The sequence below is a fragment of the Notamacropus eugenii genome, chromosome 6, assembly GCF_028372415.1.
Source record: "Notamacropus eugenii isolate mMacEug1 chromosome 6, mMacEug1.pri_v2, whole genome shotgun sequence".
In the NCBI taxonomy this organism is placed as follows: domain Eukaryota; kingdom Metazoa; phylum Chordata; class Mammalia; order Diprotodontia; family Macropodidae; genus Notamacropus; species Notamacropus eugenii.
This window is the reverse complement of record NC_092877.1, coordinates 377,477,873-377,501,527: the sequence shown is the minus strand read 5'-3', so window position 1 is coordinate 377,501,527 and position 23,655 is coordinate 377,477,873. Positions and strand designations below refer to the sequence as shown.

The 23,655-nt window shown below is 42.0% G+C and overlaps 1 protein-coding gene across 4 annotated transcripts in view; it reads left to right on the top strand.

The window, feature by feature from the left end:
- Positions 1 to 23,655, top strand: part of KIF1A (kinesin family member 1A) — a 195,640-nt gene that overhangs the window by 40,697 nt on the left and 131,288 nt on the right. For all 4 annotated transcript variants that reach the window (XM_072618743.1, XM_072618745.1, XM_072618742.1 and 1 more), the window contains exons 3-4: positions 21,734 to 21,810; positions 23,388 to 23,567. In XM_072618743.1, coding sequence (XP_072474844.1) covers positions 21,734 to 21,810; positions 23,388 to 23,567 — 257 coding nt within the window. The remainder of the gene's footprint in view (positions 1 to 21,733; positions 21,811 to 23,387; positions 23,568 to 23,655) is intronic.

Here is a 23,655-nt window from a genome sequence, read left to right as displayed (position 1 = left end):
ATCCACCTTAATTCGGTGTCAGTTTTCTCATCTATAAAAATGAGAAGGTTGCCCTAAATGAGATCTGACATCCCTTCTGTCTCTAAATCTTTGATCCTTTCCTTTAACCAGATTTCACCTGTAAAATGAAGGGGATGACTAGATCCCTCTAAGGTCCCTTCCATCTCCACATTCATGATCTTTTGACCCCTAAGCACACATTGGCTGATTGGGTAGGGAAGGCAGAAGGGAATGTGTGGATAATCAAGAATGTGGAACCTTTTATACAATTTTCCAAGTTTTAGCAGTGATAGGATTATGAGGAATTGGGAAATGGAAGTTGTTTAGAAAGGTAAGCCCCCAATAGATTGCCCAACATCACATAGCACTTCTGTAAGACCTTTAATGGGAACCTCTCCCACTTCCCATTTCCCTGGAGTAGGAGGGCAGTTGTGCCCTTGAGGTGAGGATGCAGATGGAGGCCACGCACCCGTGTGGGTGTCTCAGGCCCCCTGCCCCAGAAGGAGTGATGCTCTGACTGAATAGTGCCCCCCTGCAGGCAGGGCAGGCCAAGGAGACATTTCACAAAGTGCTCACCACTTGTTCTCCCAGATCAAAATGCGTGATTCCAATGAATCACTTTGGACGCTTCCCCAAATGTTTGTATCATTACAGTCATAGCTGTCATCCTCCAGGGTCTTTTTGCCTCCTTCAGATCACAGATTCTACTTTTGTGTCTGACCTGGGTGAAGTCAGTTCTCCTCCCTGGGCCTCATTATCACCATATGTAAGTAGAAAGGGCTATAGTGTATGACCTTCATAATACAACACAGTACAATCAAACAAAACAAGAAGCACCTACAATGTGCCAGGTACTATTCTATGGACCAGGGATAGAAATAAGAAAAAGAAAGACAGTCCTTGTTCCCAAGGAGCCCCAATCTATTGGGGGAGGGAGAGGTGGAAGAGGTTGCCAGAGGAACCCAACATGGTTTTGGTGGAATCAAAGCCAAGCAGTGTCTGAATCTGGAATAGAGGAGGGACCTGCACCCTCTGCAAGAGTCTGCTTATGTCATGAGATGGACTGTGGGGGAGCAGGGCCATAGCTAGGGACTCTTGTAACCAGAGAGAGGAACCCAGAACATGCTCTCTGTTCATTTTGAAGAAAGCCAGCCATGGAGAGCCTGGGATATATGAGGCTGTCACTGCTGGAGAGGCCACAGTGGGGAAGAAGGGAAAAGCTGGATAGAGAAGATGTAGGGAGGAACTGACTTGGTCCTGGGCTCTTACCTGGCGAGTAGTTTCCGATTTTAACTAACTGTTCTCACTAGCTGGGTACAAAACTCTGTGGTCCCACCCTGCTACAGGACTTGTAGTGTCATGAGTGTCCTCTAAAATGTGAACTACCCCGATGGTATTGGCCTAGTTGTATCTCTTCAGGAGAGAGGAATAAAGGCAGGGGGTGAGAGAGATAATTTTTATACCCCTCTTATTCCCTGGAGCTAAAAACCTGCCTTGGATCTGCCCAGACTCTCAGGAATGGCTCCAAATGGCCTCATTCCTTCAGGACTTCTCCAAATATAGATCTAGCTTAGGCCAAGCACAGTCAGAACCACAGGATCTGAGACCTGAGTCCTCAGAAGCCACTGAATCCAGCTCCCTACTTTTACAGAGGAAGAAACTAAGGCTGGGAGTGGGGGGAATGAAGGGACTTGCTCATAGTCACACAGGGAAAGGAAAGCCTAAGCACTTATGTGGCCCGATGTGTGCCAGACACTGTGCTAAGTGCTTCACAATTTTTACCTCATTTGATCCTCACAACAACCCTATGAGGCAACCCTATGGTGTTATTATCCTCATTTTACAGTTGGGCAAACTGAGGCTGAGTGACTTGCCCAAAGTCACAGAGCTAGTGAGTGCCTGAGACAAGATTTGAACTCGAGTTTTCCTAACTCGCACCATAGTGCTCTATCTATTGTACCACAATCAACCTCTGGGGTCATACAATCAGTAAGTGGCTAGGATGAGTTTTGAGCCCAGATCCTTTGATTCCAAATACAGAGCCCTTTGCATACTCCCATGTTGCCTTATCTCCTTTACCAAATCTGGCCTCCCTCCTGACTTCCTATTTCTGTTCATAGCAGCACCATCTTGAGTTCCTCAGAGCAACCTTTTGTTTCTTCTCCTAAGCCTCCAAACTGAACCAGTCACTGAGTCTTGGTGTTCCCCCTTCCACTGTGCCCCTCACAGACATCTCCTCTTTCTCATTGCCATAACTCTGAACCTTCTTAACTCTCCCCTGGTCTATGAAAATAACCTCCTGACAGTTCTCCCTCTGCCTCCTGACTCTCCCCATCTTTTGTCCATCCCTCATACATCACTTCCAGATTTGTTTTCTAAAGCATAGTCCTGATAATAGTACTCATTTCCCAGCATTTCCAGTAGTTTTCAGTTACCTACTAAATCAAAATCTAATTTCTTATCCTGACTTTCAAGGCTCTCCATTCTCAATTTCTCTTTATGGGCATCTCCTAACCGTACTTATTCCCTAGCCAAACCTGATCCATGTTTCAGTGCTTCTGTCCCTTTGCTTACACTCTCCACCGTATCTAGAATATCTCCTCCTGCCCTCCTCCATACACTTCCCCATATCCACCTATCAAAATGGTGGCCACCATAACTGAGATGCCTTCCCTTCTGGGGAGCCTGCTCTGAATCTTAGAATGACATAATCCTTTTTTCCTCTCTACTCTGCAAGCACTCTGTTGTTGCCTCTCATGGTGGTTTTCAGAGTTAAAACTAGGTATTTTTGCCTCTGATGTGAGGGACAAGAAAGGTCCCACATCTGGTTGGTTTCAGGGAAACAAGGACCCCAAGATGCTGATGTGGTGTAGAGGGAAGAGGAGTTCATCCCTGAAGATCTTCTGAGAACTTCCAACCTAATCCAACAAGCATGAGGCTATGTACTTTTGTCTGCTAGGTACTGGAGATAAAAAGACAAAATGAAAAGCAATCCTTACCCTGAAAAAGCTAATATTACAGGTTTAGGGGACTGGGGCTGGAGATAATGAATGGGTCCTGCTTTGGTCATGTTGACTTTGAGATGACTGGAGGACATCCACTTGAAGATATCTCATTGGCATGTGGTGATTCAAGCCTAAAGAGAGAGACAAGGTCTGGGTATGTAATGTAGACCTGGGAATGACCTTCAAAGGGATCATAATGGAAGCAGAGGAACTGCAGTGTGGGAAAAGCATCAATTCTGGAGTCAGAGGACCTTGGTTCAAATTCTGCCCCTGACATTTATGAAATTGTCCATACTTATTTTCATGTTGTTTTCCCCATCAGAATGTGAGCCCTTTAAGGACTCAGTCCTTTTAAAAACCTTTCTTTATATTCTTAACGCCTCACATTTAGTAAGAACTTAATAAATGTTTGTTGATTGACAGTCAATGGCCAAGTAGCTTTATCTCCCTGGACCTCAGTTTCTCCCTCTATAAAAATAAGGGGTTAGATTAGATGATCTCTCAGATCCCTTACAGTTCTAGACCTAGGATCAGTTCTAGATCACAGAGATCTTATGGTGAGATTAACACAAGGAAAGAGTGTACAGAAAGAACAAGACAGAATCTGTGCTAGAGCCTTGGAGGACTCATAGGCTTGGGGGTGGGATGGATAAAGAATGATGGTCCAGCAAAGGAGGTTGAAAAGGAGAAGTTATTTATGTACAAAAATATTTAAAGCAGCTCTTTTTCTGATGGCAAAAATTGGAAACTGAGAGGATGCTCATCAACTGGAGAATGGCTGATAAATTTGAGGTGTATGATTGTGTTGGAATATTACTGTGCTATAAGAAATGACCAAGGGGTTAGTATCAGAAAAACCTGGAAAGACTTACGTGAACTAATGCAAAATGAAATGAGCAGAAGCAGGAGAAATGAACACAGTAACAGCAAGATTGTAGATGATCAACTGTGAAAGACTTGACTAATCTGATCAATACAATATTCCAAGACAGTTCCAAAAGGACTCATGATGAAAAATTCTCTCCACCTCCAGAGACAGAACTGATGAATTCTGAGTGCATTTTAAAATTTTTCTTATTTTGGGCTAAGGGCTAAAATAGAAATATGTTTCGCGTGATTTGCATGATGGTTAATATCATATTGCTTGCCTTTTCAATGGTTTGGAGAGAGGATTAGGGGAGGGAGAAAATTAGCAACTCTTTTTTTTTTAAATGAGTGTTATAAATAATATTTTTTTAAGAAGGACAGGAGAAAAATCAAGAGAATCCCAGAGGAGAAGGGGGTCACCATTATCAATTCTAGCCAAGAGGTCAAGAAGGAGGAAGCCTGAGAAAATTCTTTGGGTTTTAGAAGTTAAGGGATTATTGACAACATTGGTAAGAACACTGATATTTGAGCATTGGGGTAGAAAGTCAGATTGTAAGGGGATGAGGAGTGGGAGAAGAGGACATGAAGGCAGAGAATGGAGATGACTTTTTCTGGGAGTTTTGTTGTGTGAGTGGGAGAGAGATAGCTCTCTGATTTAATTAATTTTGCTTTATAACTGGCTGTTGTTTAGGATAGTTTAGGATATGCCCAACAGCTCTTGAATATGTAATGGGTGTAGAGAGAGGAAGCCCTAGAATCCCTCTCTCTACACTCCCTGCCAGCCTTTTCCTTCCAACTCTATCTGTATCTGCTCATGGAACACCATTGTCCATCTATCTCTTCCCATTGATGGAGAGTGAGGCCCATCCTCAGCCCTGGGAAGGGGATCTCAAAGACCTGGTAGCAGTTTCTCAGGAGGATCAAAGGTTATGTGAATGGAGGTGGGAACTTACCTTTTGATCCAGGTTGAGCAGAGGCATGCTTCAGTAGTCTCTCCTGCTCCATGTGTGTATATGTGGTAAGGAGAGGGAGTGGCATGGACCTAGATTCCTTGGAGTCCCTCAAGTTCTGACTGTAGGGGAAAGGGCCCTTTTTTCAGGAGGTTGTGAGCACCCCTGATGCTGAGGGATACCTACTCCCATCTCACTCCAGCCAGACCTATGGGTGACTGGGGGGCCTGAACCAAAAATTTACTATTTCCTCCAGTCCTGGCTGTCATGATCTGATCTGCATTCACAGTCTTACTTATACTGCTGCCCAGAAAAGAGCTGTGGGGCTTTGTGGCCCCTGGTGAATACAGTGACTGGAGATTGTGGTCATCTACACAAGACCCTGGAGCTTTCCTGTCATGCTCTGGGTGGATTTTAACTGTGAGAGCCAGAAGGTGGGACACAGAGGATTCATCTCTAGCTTCAGGCACAGACCAGCTTCTGCCCGTTGTTCCCTTTCCTGCTCCTCCTGGCCCAGCTGCTGCTTTGGTGATCTTCATGGGATTGTTAGCCTTTGTTGGGTTGATTTTATTGTCTCTTCCCTGAATCAGCAAAACTGGGCAAGCAAGCACAAGGCCCGGAGAGCTGCAAGCTCTTTGGTATCCAGACAGAGGGATGACTTTGGGGTCACAAGTTAGGGCACTGTAAACACACACACACACACACACAGTCACACACACACCAAACAAACAAACAAACAAACAAACAGACAGACAAATAGACAAACAGAAATACCATGCTGATGACCACAAAGTCAGGGTTCTGTTCCTGGTTCCCCTAGAGGTAGCTAGTTGGCACAATGGATGGAGTTTTGGAGTCAGGAAGAACAGAGTTTGAATCCCCCCTCAATACTTATTATATGACCCTGCCTGGGCAAATTACTTGACCTCAATTTCCTCATCTGTAAAGTGGTAGATATTAATACTCACAAAGTTGTGATGAGGAGGAAATGGGATAGCATGTGAGGCATGCAGACCTTAAAGCACTCCATAATGGTAGTTTCTATCGTGGACTGCCACTTACTGGCTAGGTGACCTTGGGTGAGTCCATTTTACTTGCTCCATGTGACAGAGGAGGAGACTGAGAGGTAGAATATGTAGGCTCATGGGAACTTAGCCTCAAAGACCTTGAGCTGGAGTGATGTCCAAAGCTGTCTAGTCCTACCCTCCTCTCTAACTTTACAGAGGAATAAACTGACTCTCAGGCAGCCAAAGTGACTTCCCACAGTTCACAAGACAGCGAATGTCAGAGGGAGGATTTGAACCCAGCTCCTGCCACACTTCCTCCCTGATGCCCAAGGTCCCATCCAGCTGAACAGTCGGTGACCCTATGATCTATGTCCCTTCTTCCAGATGTTGCCCTGGACTCCAGGAAGCCATGAAGGCAATAGCAACATCACATCTTCACTCACACACATCCTTTGCCTTTCTCTGTAGCTGGGGTGATAAATTGGCATTGTCCTCCTGTGGGACAGCAGGTTTGGGAAATGGTGGGCCAGGGTGAAAGACATTTTGTGGCTTCAAAGCAGTGGGTTCTTCAGCTATGGAAAGTAATGGATTGTGTTGAGTTCAAACCTTAGCTGCCCATTGAACCAGATAGTCCAGATGTGCTCAATAGACATGAGATCCCTGAGCTGGAGGAACCCAAAGAAATAAGCTCATAAAAACTCAGGATCATTTCTGGGTCAGAAAGGATTTCAGAGAACTTAAGAACAGAAATCTCCTTCTACAGCATCCTGGACAAGGACTCATAGAAACAAGGGACAGAGAACTCATTCCCTGTCAAGGCAAAATCATACCCCTTTGGAATAGCCACAACCCCACCCCTGCTTTTTATTTTTTTATATAGAAAAAGAGACTGAGGCCCATGGAGGTAAAACTTTTTGGCCAAAGTCAGATAGGAAGTTTTTATTTATATCGAGCTAGAATCTGTCTCTTCCACTCATCACTCCTAATTTTGTCCCCTAGGGACAAGCAGAATAAGACCAATCTTCTTCCAGGTGTAGCCCTTCACACACCCAAAGATGAGTCTCTTCCCAAATCTTCTCTTCTCCAAATAAAAAAAAAAGATTTGCATGAACCATTCTTCACATGGCACAATCTCTAACCCATTTACCGCCCCGGTTCCTTCCCCTGGACATTCTCCAGCTTCTTACCTTCCCTCCCACAATGTGTTCCCCCAAGTTGAGTTCGGGATTTAAATATGATCTGACTGGGGCAGTATGCCCTGGTGGGTCAATGGCTTTCTGAATTCAAATTGGATTCTTGTTGACACAGCCATTCATCATGCAACACTACCTCATATATCAAAACAAGGGGAGAGAAATTAGAAAGAATTCAGGGGGAGCTATAAAAATATTGCTAAGCTCAAAAGTTCCCCAGCTCTATCATCTGGGAGAGAATCTCTAAAACAACGGCTTGAATGGGTTTACTACAGCATTATGTCTCCACACACTCTCTGGGATGGAGATGGGCGTGTGTGTGTGTGTGTGTGTGTGTGTGTGTGTGTGTGTGTGTGTGTGTGTGTGTGTGGTATATGGGCATGTGCCTGCTCTCTCTCTCTCTCTCTCTCTCTCTTTTTTTTTTTTGCTTCTCATGCTGATGTTTGGAATTTGCGTTTATCTTTGAATCTGGTGCTAATGTCCCTGCCTTGACAGCAAATTCCTCCACATCCATTGTGTAGCAGATCAAAACTAGGACTGGCATAGGAGGCCCTTTTTGACAGAAGCATCAAATAAATCTAGCCTTCAAGTTAATATTGAAATGTAATTACTCTTCCACTCAATAAACTCCAATGACTCCTTATTACCTCAAGGATTAAATGCTAGCTTCTCAGTTTGGTATCTAAAGCCTTTCTAACTTGACCCCAATTTTCTTTTCATCTTTTAAAGTATCACTCCCCTTTAATCACTCTTCAGTCTGGTCAAATTGAGCACCTTGTTTCTCCTCACCCCATTCAATTTAGGCTTGCTACAGGGTAAAGCTTCCCATCAAATAGCTAGCCGGTAGTGAGCTGGACTTCCTTTGGAGGCTAATTGTACCATTTACAAAAGCTGTTCCCCTCCCCCACTCTTATGTCAGTTGATTGAAACCCTGTTCATCCTTAGAGATCAAGTTCAATTGCCATTATCCATTAAGCCTTTGCTGATGCGCCAATCCTTGACTTCCGAATTCCTAGATGTCAATGTAAACACCTTGAATAGAGTAGCTATGTTGGATTCAAGTTTGCATCTGCCGCCATGCCTTGCCTAGTTTGTGGTATGTATTAAATGCACAGTAAACATTTGTTGATTGGCTTAATAGATGACTTTGCCTCCAACATTATCTCCCCCATTGCAAAAGAAGAAAAACAAAGTCTTTGTAACAAACATAGATTGTCAAACAAAACACGTTTTTGCCTTTGTCATGTTCACAAATGTATGTCTCACACGGAACCTTGAATTTATCAGCTCTGTCAGGATGTCGGTACCATGCATCACCACAGTCCTCTGTAACACTCTCTTTTTGTTACAGGGATCAAAATTTTAAATCTTTCAAACATTTTTGTGTGCAAACTAAGGAAAAGTATTTTCACAATACTATATGAGGCAGGATAGAGTCTTCGATTCATTTGGTCTATGTTATTCAGGACTTTGATGGCTGACAAGGATTTCCCAGGTGGCTATAGGCAGCCATCTTATTATAGTCAGTCAGTTAGGATATATTTACTAAGCCAAATCTATGCATTCCATTCCCATGTGCCCGAATTAATACTGTTCTCATCCGTAGTAAGAGACTCCATTTCATACTGTGGCTAATCAAACATCTCCCAGGTGCAGACTGCCTTCTGTCCTGCTCAAATCACATTGGAAGCTGTGTTCTATTCTCTGTGTCACATTGTAGGAAGGATGTGGATAAGCTTGGAAACATGAAGAGAAAGGCAGCCAGCATGGTGGAGATACTTTAGCCCATGCCATAGAAGGATCATTTGAAGGAATTAGGTTTTTATTCTGGAGAAGAGAATTCTCAAGAGCACATGAGAGCTGCCTTTAAGTATTTGTACCAGTGGTATGTGGGAGAGATGAGACTGGTTCTGATTGACCCCAGAGGAAAGAACTAGGAGCAGAGAGGAGAGTGGGAGAGAAATGTCAGGTCAACATAAAGAAAAATGTATTTAGGAGTAGAATTGCTACTGTTGGTGTCCGAAAAGGGTTGGGCTGCTTCCTTTCCCTCCAGGAGATTGGATGGCCATTTGTGAAGAATGTTGTAAAGGAAATTTCTATTTGGGTACAAGGTTAATCAGAGGCCTCTGAGATCCCTACCATCTCATATTTTTCTGGAATTAAAATTATTGGTTGAACTTCTGAATTGCTCATTTTGAGACTATATCAAGCCTACTCAGTTAAGGAGCAAACTAAATCACACATGAAATGCAGGCTAATGTATCTATGTCTGCACCATTAAAGGTCCTGAAGAACTATCCAAGGGCAAAAGCTGATTATTGCACAGATCTACGCTTTCCTCACCAAAAAGAGTGGGCAGACAGTGTGGGCAGGGTTTTGACATTTGCATAATTTTTACATCTATATTTTACTCACCCTTAGAATAAAGGGAGCTTTGAGATATGGAGTCCCATTTCCCTTTCCTACCATGGAGAAGTCACAAGGCGGAAGGGTCATGTTCTAGACCCATGCTAAGAATGAAAGTGCAATTTTTAAAAAAAGCAAGATAGACCCTGATAGACCTACCTGGTCCTGAATCCCTGTGAGCTACATTCAAATAACTCCAATTTCTATAGACAAAGCTTTCCTTCCCACAGTCCCAGGAGGTGGACAATGAAAATGTTATTGTCCCATTTGAAAAGTTGCAAATTGAGGCTGAAAGAAATGATATGACCTGTCCAGGTTCACAAACTAAGTATGTTTGAGATGGGATTTAAAAGGATCTCTGCTGAGTCCAAGGGCAGGGTTCGAGTTCTAATTCTAGTCTACTATGTGTCCTTCCCTCCATTTTTAATGCTGAGTATACTGAAGTCTTTTGGTGTGAGTACATGCACATGTGTATGCACACACACACACACACACAGTACAGTCAGAGCACCACATGGGATAACCTGAAATCATGTGTGTAAGGCACATATAATTTAAATATGATGTCTTGGGGAAATATTCATTGCATTGTCAAATGTCACAGAAATAATACATTGGAACCTGGCTCTCTCTGCTGCTTCCCAAATAAGTCTCAATAATAATGCAAAGGAAACAGCTTTCTCAAATTCCATTATCTATCGGGGGTGCCTGAAGACTGAGCAAGAACACTTGCATTTATAATTTGGTCATTTTGTGCATCTTGGTGGATTTAGGGTCCCACTGATAGGGTGCTCCTCCCCCATTCCAACCTTTGCAAATCCCAACCTGTATTCTTGTTCTGATGTAATTATTATCCATGCCCTCTCCCCAACATGGTGGAATCCTTCTTCTAGGTATTGGCCCTTTTTCTGGGCATTGGTGCTTTCTGCTTTGTCTTAGATTGGTGAATGTAGAAAAACTATGAGGAGGGATTCTTCCCCTCAAGGAACTTGCTACGCTTGAGGAGATAAGTTTAATAAATAGTTTTAGTTAATGCTAAATTACTATAATTATGTACTAAATAAGCATATGCAGTGTGCATAGTGAAATTTATTTGGAAAAACAAAAAGGCAAGAATATTAAGGGTCACACTGAAGAGAAGAGCTAATGAATAGGGACCTCAAACTCCATTTGAAACACTGCAAAGCACTGATCATTAAAAACAAAAACTAGTTGGCACTGAGTGAGGAGGGGGGCAGAGAGGGAGAAAGAGAGGGAGCAGTACAAGGAGGGAGGGAAAGAGACAAAGAAGAGGGAAGGAGGGAGGAAGGGAAGAAAGGAGGGAAGGAGAAACAAAGAGATAAAGGCAGAGACACAGAAACAGACAAAGTGATGCAGAAAATTTAAAACAAAGCTAGAGACAGAGAAGAAACAGCAAGACAGAGGCATAGAGACAGAAACATAGACAGACATCTATGCAATAGAATATACACAAAGAAAGAACTATGGTGTCAGAAGGCAGAATGAGGCAGACTGTTTGCTCCTTTGTTATGTTTTATTTTTCTGATGGTTTCTCCCATTTGTTTTAATTCTTGGAAACATGATTAATGTGAAAATGTGTTTAATAGGAATGCATATATAGAACCCATATAAAATTGCACACTGTCTTGGGGAGAGAAGTGGAGAAAATTTGGAACCTATGGAAGTGATTGTTGAAATTTGCAAAGAAATAAATCAATAAATTTTGGGGGAAAGATATAAGAAATTACTAAAGAATTACAATGGTAAATCCTAGTCTACAGGAGATCAAAGGATATGAGCAGACAGCTTTCAAAAGAAATAACCAAAAACAGTAATAAAATTTGAAAAATGCTGTACATTATTAATGATCAAAGAGATACACATTAAAACAACTTTATGGTGGCATGTTCATTAAAGTGTCAAAAATAATTAAAAACAACTAAATTCAATGATGGTAGGCCTGTGAAGAAACAGGCGCAGTCATCTACCAGTAGCGTTCAGGTCAATTTGTAAAATCTTTTTGAGAGCAAGATGGAAGTGTGCAGCAAATGTGACAAAATAAATCCTACTCTTTGATCCAATGATTTCATTATTGGAAATTTCCCCCCAAAAACCTCAAAGATCTATCTTCTTAAAGATGTTAATAACAGCAATGTGTATATGCACACACACACACACACACACACACACACACACACACATATATATAATTTTCAAAACTAGAGTTAAGTGTTCAACAATGGGATCATGTTTAAATAAATTGTAATACATCAATAGAACAGAATACTATAGGCATAATGAAATTAAGGTTGACAAGCATAAGGAATATCAAGCATAAAGAAATATCTCTATGAAATAATGCTAAATAAAAAAAGAAGCAAAACCAGAGGGATGGAGTACCCACCAACCATGATCATTTGAAGAGAAGTACATGGAAATTAATTGACAAATGAGTTTTATAGATACCTTGGGAAAGTAAATAGGGTTATGCCACTTTATGGTTTGTAATATTTGGAATAAGTTTAAAATTACATTTTATCCATGGAGAGAAGCTTCTGTTAGGGAACTCTCTCTATCAGTGCAGATTACCACTACTAAGTCCTGAGTGTTTAGGTAACTTCCTCAGGATTGCACAGTCAGAGGTACAACCTGAACCCAGCTCTTCCTAACTTAAAGTCAGGCTTTTTATCCACTATAGCATGCTGTCTCACATTAAGATATATATATATATGTATATGTATATATATATATACATGTATTTAAATGCATTTTATGCATAAGTTAGTTTAAATGAAAATTGTCACCAAGAAAACTGAGCTGTTTGTACTGATATCCGATGCTATATATTTAATAAAACCCTTTTTCACAAAGCAAAAGGTAGAAAAACTACCAAGGGCTGGTGTAATCAGGAAAGGTTTTAAGGACGAAGTGGGACTTGGATTGGAGAATGAGGAGGGCATAAAAATGGGAACAGCATGTGCAAATGTACAGAGACAAGAATGAAAATGTAAATGAGTAGGTTTGTCTGACTAGAGCTAAGCATGTATTCCATGGAGTGATAGGAAGCACTGTGGCTAAGGTAGGGTGAGGTTGGACCTCCATGTATGAAAGTGTAAGTAATCAATCAATGAGCATTTATTAAGCACCTACTATATGTCAGACGTTAAGCTGGCTGCTGAAAATAGATGTGATGGACAATATCATCATTGTAGGTATCTCAATATGGAAGGCACAATGAAAGCAGTGCTTAATTAAGGTAAATTCAGTAGCATATTTCAGGAGGCTACTTTTGAGATTAGACCAACCATTTGTTATGTGTGATTTTTCCATTTTTCCCATTTTTCTCTTGTTCACTATTATTATGATCATGATTTCAAATACCAACAGAGAAGGTAAGAAGGGAAACCTGTTAGCCAAGAGGAATCATTTTTTCATCAGGTGTAACATGACATAAGCAGACAAGAGTGATTACTAATGTGAAGTATGGCTGACCACAGTAATGGAGTAGTACTTAGCCTGTGCCTCCTTCTGAGCACCATGGACAGCGGCACTCAATATCAGCAAAATATATAAAATTTTTGCCTGTGGTTGAAGCTTCTTCAAAGCTTAGACTTTCAGAGTCAGAAGGCCTATCAGTGGTCTTCTAATCTACAATGCAGTCAATAAGCATTGTGTGTTCATCTTTCATTGCTGAAGAAGACCATGCCATTAGAGAAATAATGACATGACTTGCACTTGAGTTTGTTTGAGTGAGGGAAAGCTGTCCAGGTCACCAGCCTCACTTCTCCTCCAGAGCCATCTAACTCCAGTGACAAGATATTCATCAGGATGACTGGAGATGACCCAGGATGAGGCAACTGGGGTTAAGTGACTTGCCCAAGGTCACACAGATAGTAAGTGTCAAGTGTCTGAGGTGAGATTTGAACTCAGGTCCTCCTGACTCCTGCACTGGTGCTCTATCCACTGCACCACCTAGCTGCCCTTAAGTAGCCATTCAGCCTTTGCTTAAAGACCTCCTTCCCATTTTCTCAAGGCAGCCAATTCCATTTTGGGATAGCTGTCATTGTTAGAGGTTTCTGCTTTATATAAGGTCTAAATGTCCTACTTTGCAGCTTTCACTAGTTGCTCTAGATTCTGCCTTCCAGGGTCAAGCATTCATGAGGTTAATCACTTTTTCACAAGACAATCCTTCAAGTCTTTGAAGAGGATTATCATTCCCTTTTTCCAGGCTAAATTTCCCCAGTTCCTCCAACCCATCCTTCTGTCTCCCTTATATTCCCAGATACAACATACTGTCTTTGGCCATTTCCCATCTGCACATGCCCTTCTCCCACCCCTTCCCCCATCCCAACCCCTTCTTCCTCTACTTCTGGGAACAGTAATCAAAACAACATGGCTATTCCTGGAAGGAACAAGTCAATTAATTGCCCTGTGGCTCCACTCCCCAATCCTATGACTTCCCAGACCAAACCACTCCTCCCTCCCTCCCTGGTTGTCACTCCCTGATTTATGTTGTCTTCTGCTCCATTAGAATGTAAGCTCTTTCAGGCTTGGGATTGTCTAGACTTTGTATTTAAATCACCAGCTTAGCTCATAGCCAATGCCTAATGAATGGTTTTCATTAATTTAAAATGATTTTGAGGTCCTTCAGGATCATGGTCACCCTCCCATGGACACTTTATCAAAGTCAGTCTTAAATTTTGAACTCAATAGCCTAGCTATGTTTTGAAGGGCAGGAGATGGAGGGACTTCTTGGAAGTGATGCCTCTTTTATTGCAGCCCAGGACCCTATTGGTTTTTGGCTGTCTTGTCACAACATCCCCTTGGAACTACCAAGATGTAGGTGAGAGAGACCACCTCAGCAGCATCTCCTATGTTCTTCAGTATTTCATTTTATTTACATCCATTTATATGACACTTACTTCCTAGATGGATTCAAGGTCATCTGCAGAGCAAGGTGCTTTTTCTCAAAACCAGTCTGTGAAGCAGAAATGCAAGTGTCTAAAGAAACACGTCAGAGAGGTTAACGATGGTCATGTAGTTATGAGAGACCAGAGCACATGCTGAAAACTAGGTCTCCAGGATTCTGGCCCAGAACTCTGCAGTGTACCACACCATGACTTTGAAGACAAAATAAGACAATTAAACATAATAGCAGAATAAAAATAAAGCTAAAAGGAGCAGAGAAATAGATGTTGCAAGAACCTGGGAGGGGCAAATTCTTAGAACTGAGCTTTGAGTTCAATATTGAACTTAGTGGCAGGTAAGACAAAGGAGATTATGTGGTCTTCATTGTTTCATAAATGGAAGGCAGCAGCTGAAAGAGTGAGGGAGGGAGAGAGAGAGAGAGAGAGAGAGAGAGAGAGAGAGAGAGAGAGAGAGAGAGAGAGAGAGAGACAGAGACAGAGACACAGAGAGACAGAGAGACAGACAGAGAGAGACAGAGAGACAGAGAGACAGAGACAGAGACAGAGAGAGAGAGAGACAGAGAGACATAGAGACAGAGAGACAGAGAGAGAGAAGCTTTTTCATTTCATTGCTCAGATACAATACTGTTCAGTAAAAATTTAACAACAGTGTATTTAATAGAAGTCACTATTAGAAATTCTCATAATCTTAAATACCTGGAAAAGGAAGTTTGTAACATGTAAAGATCTAACAAAAGACATTAAAATCATACAGGAAAAGTATGTCATCCCAATCGTTCAGGCTGGAATGGGAGTTGTAGCATAGATACTTTTAATGACTCTACCTCATGGTAATACCTGATATCAGAAAACTGACCTGCGCAGGACCTTTTTATCTGAACCCTTTTGAAAAAATATAAGTTGAATAATGATCATCGTAATAACAACAGCTGGCCATTCTCTTGCCCTGGAAGGTTTGCAAAGCACTGTATGAAACTTATCTCATTTGATCCTCACAACAATGCTATGAAGCAGGTGATTTGACATATATGTACCTGTATACATATATATGCATATGTGTGTGGGAATGTGTGTATAATCTAATAGATACCATCCCTGCAGATGAAGTGAGTGACCTCAGAAAAGTCAGATTTGCTCAGTGTCACCCAGCTGACACCTAAGGACCTGAGGCAGGAATATGGATCCAGGTCATCTTGGCCCCAGATCTAGTGCCCTTTCTGCTCTGCTCTGATGTACCACTCAAGCACATCCTCTTGCCTTCCGAGATGTGTGTGTGTGTGTGTGTGTGTGTGTGTGCGCGCGCGTGCGCTCTATTCTGGCCAACTTACTAATGGCATCACCCAGGAGGGCTCAAAAAGGCTCTTAACCAAGAAATCAATGGCTATATCCTTGGCCTTTAGCAACAGTCTTCATTTATTGGAGGAAAGTGCAACGTGAAGAGACCTATTAGCAATCAGTCAATCAACAGTGCCTGCTATGTGCCAGGCATACTGGTTGGCATTAACTCTGTTGCAGTACATTCATTTGCCTTCTTGGCCCTCTCTCCCTCCCTATGTGTTCCTGAGCTGGATTTAGTCCTAAAGGACAAATTTTCCTACTGAATCAAATTGCCCTTTATTTCTGAGATTTGCTAAGGCTTAGGGACTGCATCAACCAGCAACGGGAACCATGAATACCATGATACCTACCCTTTGCAAACCTTTAGGGGTTATGGAAATGTGACATTTTGCTATTATTATTTTTACAGGCAGGACAGGCAGGACTTCTTGACTTCCTCTCCCATCTTCCCACTCGCTGCTTGGATGGGCAGAGGATTGATGTGGGCATGACTAACAAATTTCATACAAGCCAATATCAGATTTTCCCATAAAACAATAGGGCATCTCCCAAATGGGTCATAAGATCATAGATGTAGAGCTGAGAGGGAGTTTCAAGGACCTCAGAGCCAACTCTCTCATTTTACAGATGAGGTAACTGAGGCCCAGAGAAATGAAGAGATTTGTCTGTGATCATATTGTAAGGAAACATCAGAGGTTTGTTTTAAAGCTGAATCCTCTGACTTCAAGCATGGGATCCTTCTACTGATGAGACTTTCTGCATTCCTAGAGTTAGGGAAGGAGGGAGGGAGGAGCAGGAATCTCTTGCAGCCTCTGGCTCAGTATCAGGGAAATTGGACCAACTACTGCCTCAAGAATGAAGCTGGAAATCAAAGTTTGACAAATTGCTTTAAGGCTTCTGAAGAGTTATTCCAGTGAGAGCTATCAATGGAAATTGGAACACTGAGCAGCATGAATTATGCCCTTAGTTCAGAGGGACAGGCAAGTGTCCATGGAGGAAGAAAGACACCCTGGAAAACTTAGGCACCTTTGTTGCTGAAAAAGGCTTTCTATTCAGACCCCTCTAGATTCGATACCCTAGAGCAAAAGCCATGTCATGCCCAGCTAGTGGCTCTGAATACAATTGACAAGGAACTTAATCAGACTTATTGAAGTGGCTTCAATCGATCAATTAATGAAGAACACAGGATATAGAGACAAAAAGTGAAATAGACCTGTCCTCAAGGAGCTGATATTCTAAAGATGGAGACAGTGTGTACATATATGTCAATCAATCAACCAACCAACAAGTCTGTGTTAAACCTCTACCGTGTGTCAGATATTGTGCTAGGCACTGGGGGTGAGAAGACAAAAAGGAATCAGTCCCTGCCTTCAAGTAGTTTATGTTCTATTGAGAGAGATAACATGTAGACATACAAGTATATTCATAATACATAGAAAATCAATTTAAGACTTTTTTGGCTAGGTGTGGATGAAGGTATAAGCACCTGGGTGGATCTCAGGGTGGAATTTTTGTAAGAAGTGGCACTTGAGATGAAATATGAAGGAAACTAGGGCTTGTAAGAGGTGGGTGTGAGGAGGGAATGCAATTCGTGTCCAGAGGATAGCCAGTACAAAGCAACCAGAACTGTAAATGGAACATTGGGTTTGAGGAGCAGCAAGGCATAGCAAGCCAGTCTGGCTGCACTTTAGAGCATATGAAGGGGGAGAAAGGTGAACTTTGCTGGAAAGGTAGATTGGTGGAAGATTGTGAAGGGCTTTGAATGTCATGCAGAAGAGTATATTTTTGATGTTAGAGGTAGTAGGGAGCCACTACTGTTTAATGAGCAGGGGAGTGGCATGGTAAAATCTGGGCTTTACGTATATCACTCTAGCAGATATGTGGATGATTTGGAATGGAGAGAGACTTGAGTTCAGGAGATCAGATAGTGTCTTCAAGTTACATTCCATTCTGGCACTTTTTAGAAAAATTAATCATAGAAATTAACAAAAGTCATCTTAAATCCATTGACTAACCAAGGTGAAAACCAAAAAGAAGGAAGCATTCTGATTTCCTTATATATGGTGAGTTATCTGAGGTGACTCCTACAAGTGTATGTCCCATCCCCACCTCCCGCATCTAGAAGAGCTTATTCACAGCCTGTGCTCATGTCAGACCTTGTGTCTGACCCCACCTGGTCTACACTTTTGTCTCCTCTTTAGCTTATCTGAAAAGGGACACACAGATAGTCAACTTGATCTTTCTTCCCATGTCAGTTTCCTAGCAACTGGAGCTCTTTCTGGGAAAGCTTCATCACTAATTTAGTGCCCCTGTGGAACTAACGTCACAAGCAAAGAGCTCATTCACCCTGTCCTTTTCCTCCCAAAGAGCTCTTTGTTACGAGCTAGAGTGATCTGCTTCCCAGGATGGGTAGAGGAGGGGGCATGTTCTCTCTTCCTATGAGAATTCATGGTGACTTAGTTAAGACTTTATCTTCACTCTAAGGAGCAAGGCACCATCACATGAAGCACTGGGTTAATGTCCCTATGGATATCTGAACTGAAAGAAAGGAAGGGTTTTTTTTCAGTGGTCCCAAACAGGTTGGAGGGAGAGGAGAACAGAGTGGGGAGGAGGCAATCGTGACCCTGATGATTCCCATCATGGTCTGTGGCTTTACATGACTTTAAAATGCCTCCAGAAATAGCCAACCAGTCGATGATGCTAAAAGTAATAGGCCTATTGTTACAGGAAGGTGTGAAAGAACTGGAAAGGGAGAGAGGGTCCAGGTGGTGAAGGGTTTGAAATGCCAAAAAGAGCATTCTTTATATATGTGATTCTGACAGCAATAGGGAGCCATGGGAGTTTCGGCAGGGGAGATGAGGCAGGCAACATGGTTGGATCTACAATTTAGGAAAATCTGAAATCATTTTATCAGCTCTGTGGAGGATAGATTCAGAGTGAAGAGGGACGTGATGCAGAGGGCCCAACAGGAAAATAGTATAATAGTCCAGGGAAGTTGTGGTGAGGTCATGAACTAGGGTGAGGGCTGTGTGAGTAGAAAAAAAGTAGAAATGTATGAGATGCTGTGAGGATAGAAATGAGAACATTTGGCAGGAAATTGGATGTGCAGGGGAAGGTGAGGGAGAGCATGGATGCAAACTAAGTAGTCAAATAATGGTAAATCTCTGTAGACCATTGCAATTCTCGATAGACTTCCCAACAGCACTCCTTTGAGGTTCATAGTGCAGTAATGGTCAATCCCATTTTATAGGTGAGGGGAATCAAAACTCAGGGAGATTAAATGAGTTAGCCCTGGGCACACAGCTACTAGATGGAAGTTTTGGGACTAGAATGCAGAGTCTCTAGGTCCAGGCCTCTTTCCATGACCACACACCGTAGTCAGTGAGCTAACTCTGAATAAGCCAAGAAAACTCTATGGCCATTTTCTCTAGCATCTCTCTGGACTTTATTATAGCTCTGAGCCCAAGCAGTGAAGAACAAAATGGAGACTTGGAAAAGATCCAGAAGAAGACACAAAAATGCCCGAAGCATTGAGCACAAGGTTTTGGACAAAGTAGGGATTTAACACATTTTTCTTGGAGTTATGAATAAATGATCTGGATGGTTTCAATCAATCAATAGGTATTTATTAAGTGCGCACTCTGGACCAGGCACGATACTAAGCTCTGGGGATACAGTGGTGATAATGTGTCAGATTTATAAGGTGGTTTGTTGTGTACAAACAGCTTTCCCATTTATGAGTTCAGTTAATCCTCAAAATAAGCAGAGATTATTGTCTTTACTGAGACTGAGAGAAAGGAAATGACTTACCTAAGGTAGCACTAGTAAAAATAGCAATCACTGAAATTTATGTGGCACTTTGCAAAATACTTTCTGTATATTATCTCATTTTATTTGTCCAACCATCTTGAAAGATAAGTATAGGTATTTAGCATTTCCAATTCCTAGGAGAGTAAACAGAAACAGATAGTTTTAGTGAGTTTGCCATGGCTAGTAAGAGGCAAAGGTGTATTTCTTACCACAGGTCTAGAATTCTATCTGCTCTGTCATACTGACTCTCAGTAAGTAGTAAAGCCAGGAATGAATGAATGAATGAATGAATGAATGAATGAGTGAATAAATGAGTGAATGTTTAATGTCTTCACCTCTCTGGACCTGTTTCCTCATCTGTCCACGGAGGGGGTTAAATTCAGATGACCTCCAACATCCCCTCTGGCTTCAAATCTATGATCCTAGAATGCTATGCAAATGGAGAAAAGCTAAAGGAATTGGTATTATATTGTGTAGGGAGAAGAGGCTTAGGGGAAGACTTTCTGAGAGTTGTCAGGAATGAGACTGTGTGAAAACCGGCTATGTTCCTGAGTTTCCCCCAGCATGGTGTGGATGCTGACAGTTTCTTTGAGTCTGAGGCTCTAGACCAGAGAATCAGTTGACCCACTATTGGGGTTATACATGAACAGCTGATAGCAATCAGAACATGGCTAGATGGGACAGAGATGGAAAAAAGAGCAAAAGAAAAAGCAGGAAAGGGTGTCTTCTCTAAAGTCATCCTGCCCACTCCCTTTTAACAGCCTCAATCTAGGTCATGCACAATGGGCACTTGACCTCAGACAGGCCAGATATTATTAGACTCAGCCAAACCCATGGAACAGGAAGAAAAATTGCCTTGGCATGAAGTTGAGCATCAAAGGGTGCTCTACCAGGGAAAGCAAAGAAACTCACTGGAAGAATTTTGAGGATCCTTTGCATTCCCCTGTACACTGGACATATTGATTTATGTTCAAAAGGAGAAACACAGGATTGTAAAAGGTCTATTTGAGGCCAAAGAAGCACAGAACATCAGAGTAGAAAGGGACCTTACAGGCCACCTGGGCCAGCCTGTGCCCCCAAAAAACCCCTTCAATAATATCTCCTCTGAATTAAACTCTTTGGTAAGGGAGGTCCACCACCCACCACTCTGCACCCACCACCACAGCCCATTCCCTTCTCATTACTAGGAATCTTCCTTAAACCCCAGGTTGAAATTTGCCTCTACAGCTTCCATCCATTGGTCCTGGTTCTGCCCTCTGGGCCCATTCAGAACTAGGCTAATTCCTTCTTCACATGACAGCCTTTTAAATATTTGTACACAGTTGTCACATCCCTCTCAGTCAAACTTCCCCAGATCTTTCAACCTCCTCTTATATGGCATGAATTCAAGATTCTTCATTATCTTGCTGACTCTCCTCTGGACCTTCTCCAGCTCATCAATATACTTCCTAAAATGTAACATCCACAACTAACCACAAGACTACAAGCCCAGGTCAGCTCTGCTAACCTTCCTGTTGTGCTACAATTGCCATCAAGCTCCAACTTCTTGCTGGGGAGGCTCTGTGAGTTGAGTTTATGTGCTGAAGATGCCATTTTGTTTTGGTGCTAGGCACATAGTAAAGCACATGCTCTCACTGGCTATTATCTATTTATCTATCTCCTCTCTCTCTCTCTCTCTCTCATCTACCTTTCAAGTAACTAACCTAATCAACAACAATCTGTCTGCCCACATCTTTCCATCAGAAATGAATCCCAATGTCCACTCCAATAAGTTAAATTTTCCCCGGTAGGAATCAAAAGGCTGTATGTTCAAACCTTTTTCTCCTTTCTTCATGACTCCCTCCCAGAGTAAAGTGTGAAAGTCCCCTCCCCACTTTCTATTTTTATAGTTCCAAGGTGAGTGGTGAGAGCAGAGACAGAAATAGTAAAACTAGAAGAAGAATGTTTGGAGCAGAAGAGGGGAAAGAGAAATAAATTTTATTTGGGATATGTTGTTTGAACTGTTTGCAGGATATTCAACTTCAGAGATTCTCTTGGCATTTGGAACAGTGTAACAGTGGAAATATTTCTGCATTTGGTGTTAGAGCACCTGGTCTTAAAACCCAGTTTTGCCAGACCAAGTCAACGCTCTTGTTAGTTGCTCTAAAGATGGCATGCTATAATCATAGTCATTTACCCCACCACCATCCAATAGCTTCCTCAACTTTTGTTTATTTTCTTCTGTTCCAGCTATTGTCAATCCAAAACAGCCCAAGGAGACACCCAAAAGCTTCAGCTTTGACTATTCCTACTGGTCACATACCACGGTAAGCAGAAATACTTGTGAAAAGATGTAAGCTATCAAGATAGGGGAAATGAACAGTTTCTCTAACTGACTGCTCTTTGGAAGAAACCCCATGAAAGTTTGGGCATCAGATTATAGTAGGGGAGACATGGATGCCAAACAAGAAGATGGTTGTCTGGAAACTTGGGAATTGGGTGAGTGACTGAAAGCAAAAGTAAAACTACTTATTGACAAACTCTGCATTTTAGGTGTGAGCCAGAAAAGGTTTTTGTTTGTGTTTCTTGTGTGGTTAAATTGCCAGGAGAGGGCTTGATTGGATGGAACTTTTCCTTGGAGAGCCAGAATATAAGCGATAGATCATGACCCAACAACTACGTCCAAACAACCATGACTTCTAATGTTTGTTGACCTCTTCTATCATGTTGGGATTGATCACAGGATGAACCGGGGCAGTCTGCTCTTTTTATTTATTCTTTGATTTGATATTCTATGATTTATTCCTTAGTTCAAATCAAAGGCAAACATAACTCTAGATAGTTGCTTGGAATACCTCAGCATATCAACAGATGTGTGATTTAACAACCATTTATTAATTTGTGTGCCAAGCACTATGCCAGGGACAAGAGATAGGAAGACAAAAATGAAACTGTCCCTAGCCTCAAGGAGCTTACTTCTATCCAAATGATCTCTTCAGCACAGCTACTCCCTCCCGTGGCATCAATGGCAACCAACGCATGCCTTCCCATCCTGCATGCATCTTGGCCATATGCTCCCCAAAGTCCTCCGTAGAGGATCTGCCCAATGGCAGAGGGAACCTCCTAAATCTTTGTCATCTCATGGGTCTCAGTGCAGTTCTCAGGGCTGCCCATCTGTTATTGTTCACTCTACATACATAGACTCATAGATCTAGAACTGGGAGGGACCTCAAAGACCATTCTCACATTTACAGAAGTTGTAACCTAGGGAAGTAACATACTTTGTTCAAGATCACAGAAGTAGTGAGCAATGACCATGGTTTTTTTTTTTTTAAATCATGTTTTGACCATGTTTCCCAGATATTGTCATTCACACCACTCTTGCCTCACAGTCCTTTCCTGGTAATGTGTTGCAACCCTCCCTGTATATTTCCAATGTGAGAAGTGTTCATTCTTCCCAGATTGTAGGGATTCCCATGATTCACAGTCTTACGATCTATCTAGTGTTTTCCTATGACCCTACATGATGAACTTTCAGTGATGATAAGATCACAGATTCTTCATTAATTCAGAGATAAATGAAAATCACCCAGGATAGAGAAGTATGAGGAGATTATGATCTGTATCCAATGTAGTGACAATCTGCACCAACAAAGTGGAAGATGTCCCAGAGTACTTTCCTTCATCCTGACTCTACTTACTACTTACTGCTTCCTGTGTTACTTTGGCCAAGTCAAATAATTTCTCTGATTCCCTCTACTCCTTCAACTCTCAAAAGAGAGAATCAAACCAAGTGACCTTTAAGGCCTCTCTTAGCACTAAATCCATCAGCCATAATCTCTTCCATGCCTTCCTCCCCCTTTCTTCCTCTCATGTGTTTTCACATCTTCCTTTTCTTTCCCAGCCTGAAGACATCAACTATGCATCACAGAAACAAGTATACCAAGATATCGGAGAAGAGATGCTACAACATGCCTTTGAAGGCTACAATGTCTGCATCTTTGCCTATGGACAGACTGGTGCTGGAAAATCCTATACCATGATGGGGAAGCAGGAGAAAGATCAGCAGGGCATTATCCCACAGGTAAGTGCGGCCAGGATGAGAACGAAGACAAAGAGGTCAGAGTGGGATACTAAAGAAATTCCCCGTTTTAAAAAAAGTGATGATCAAA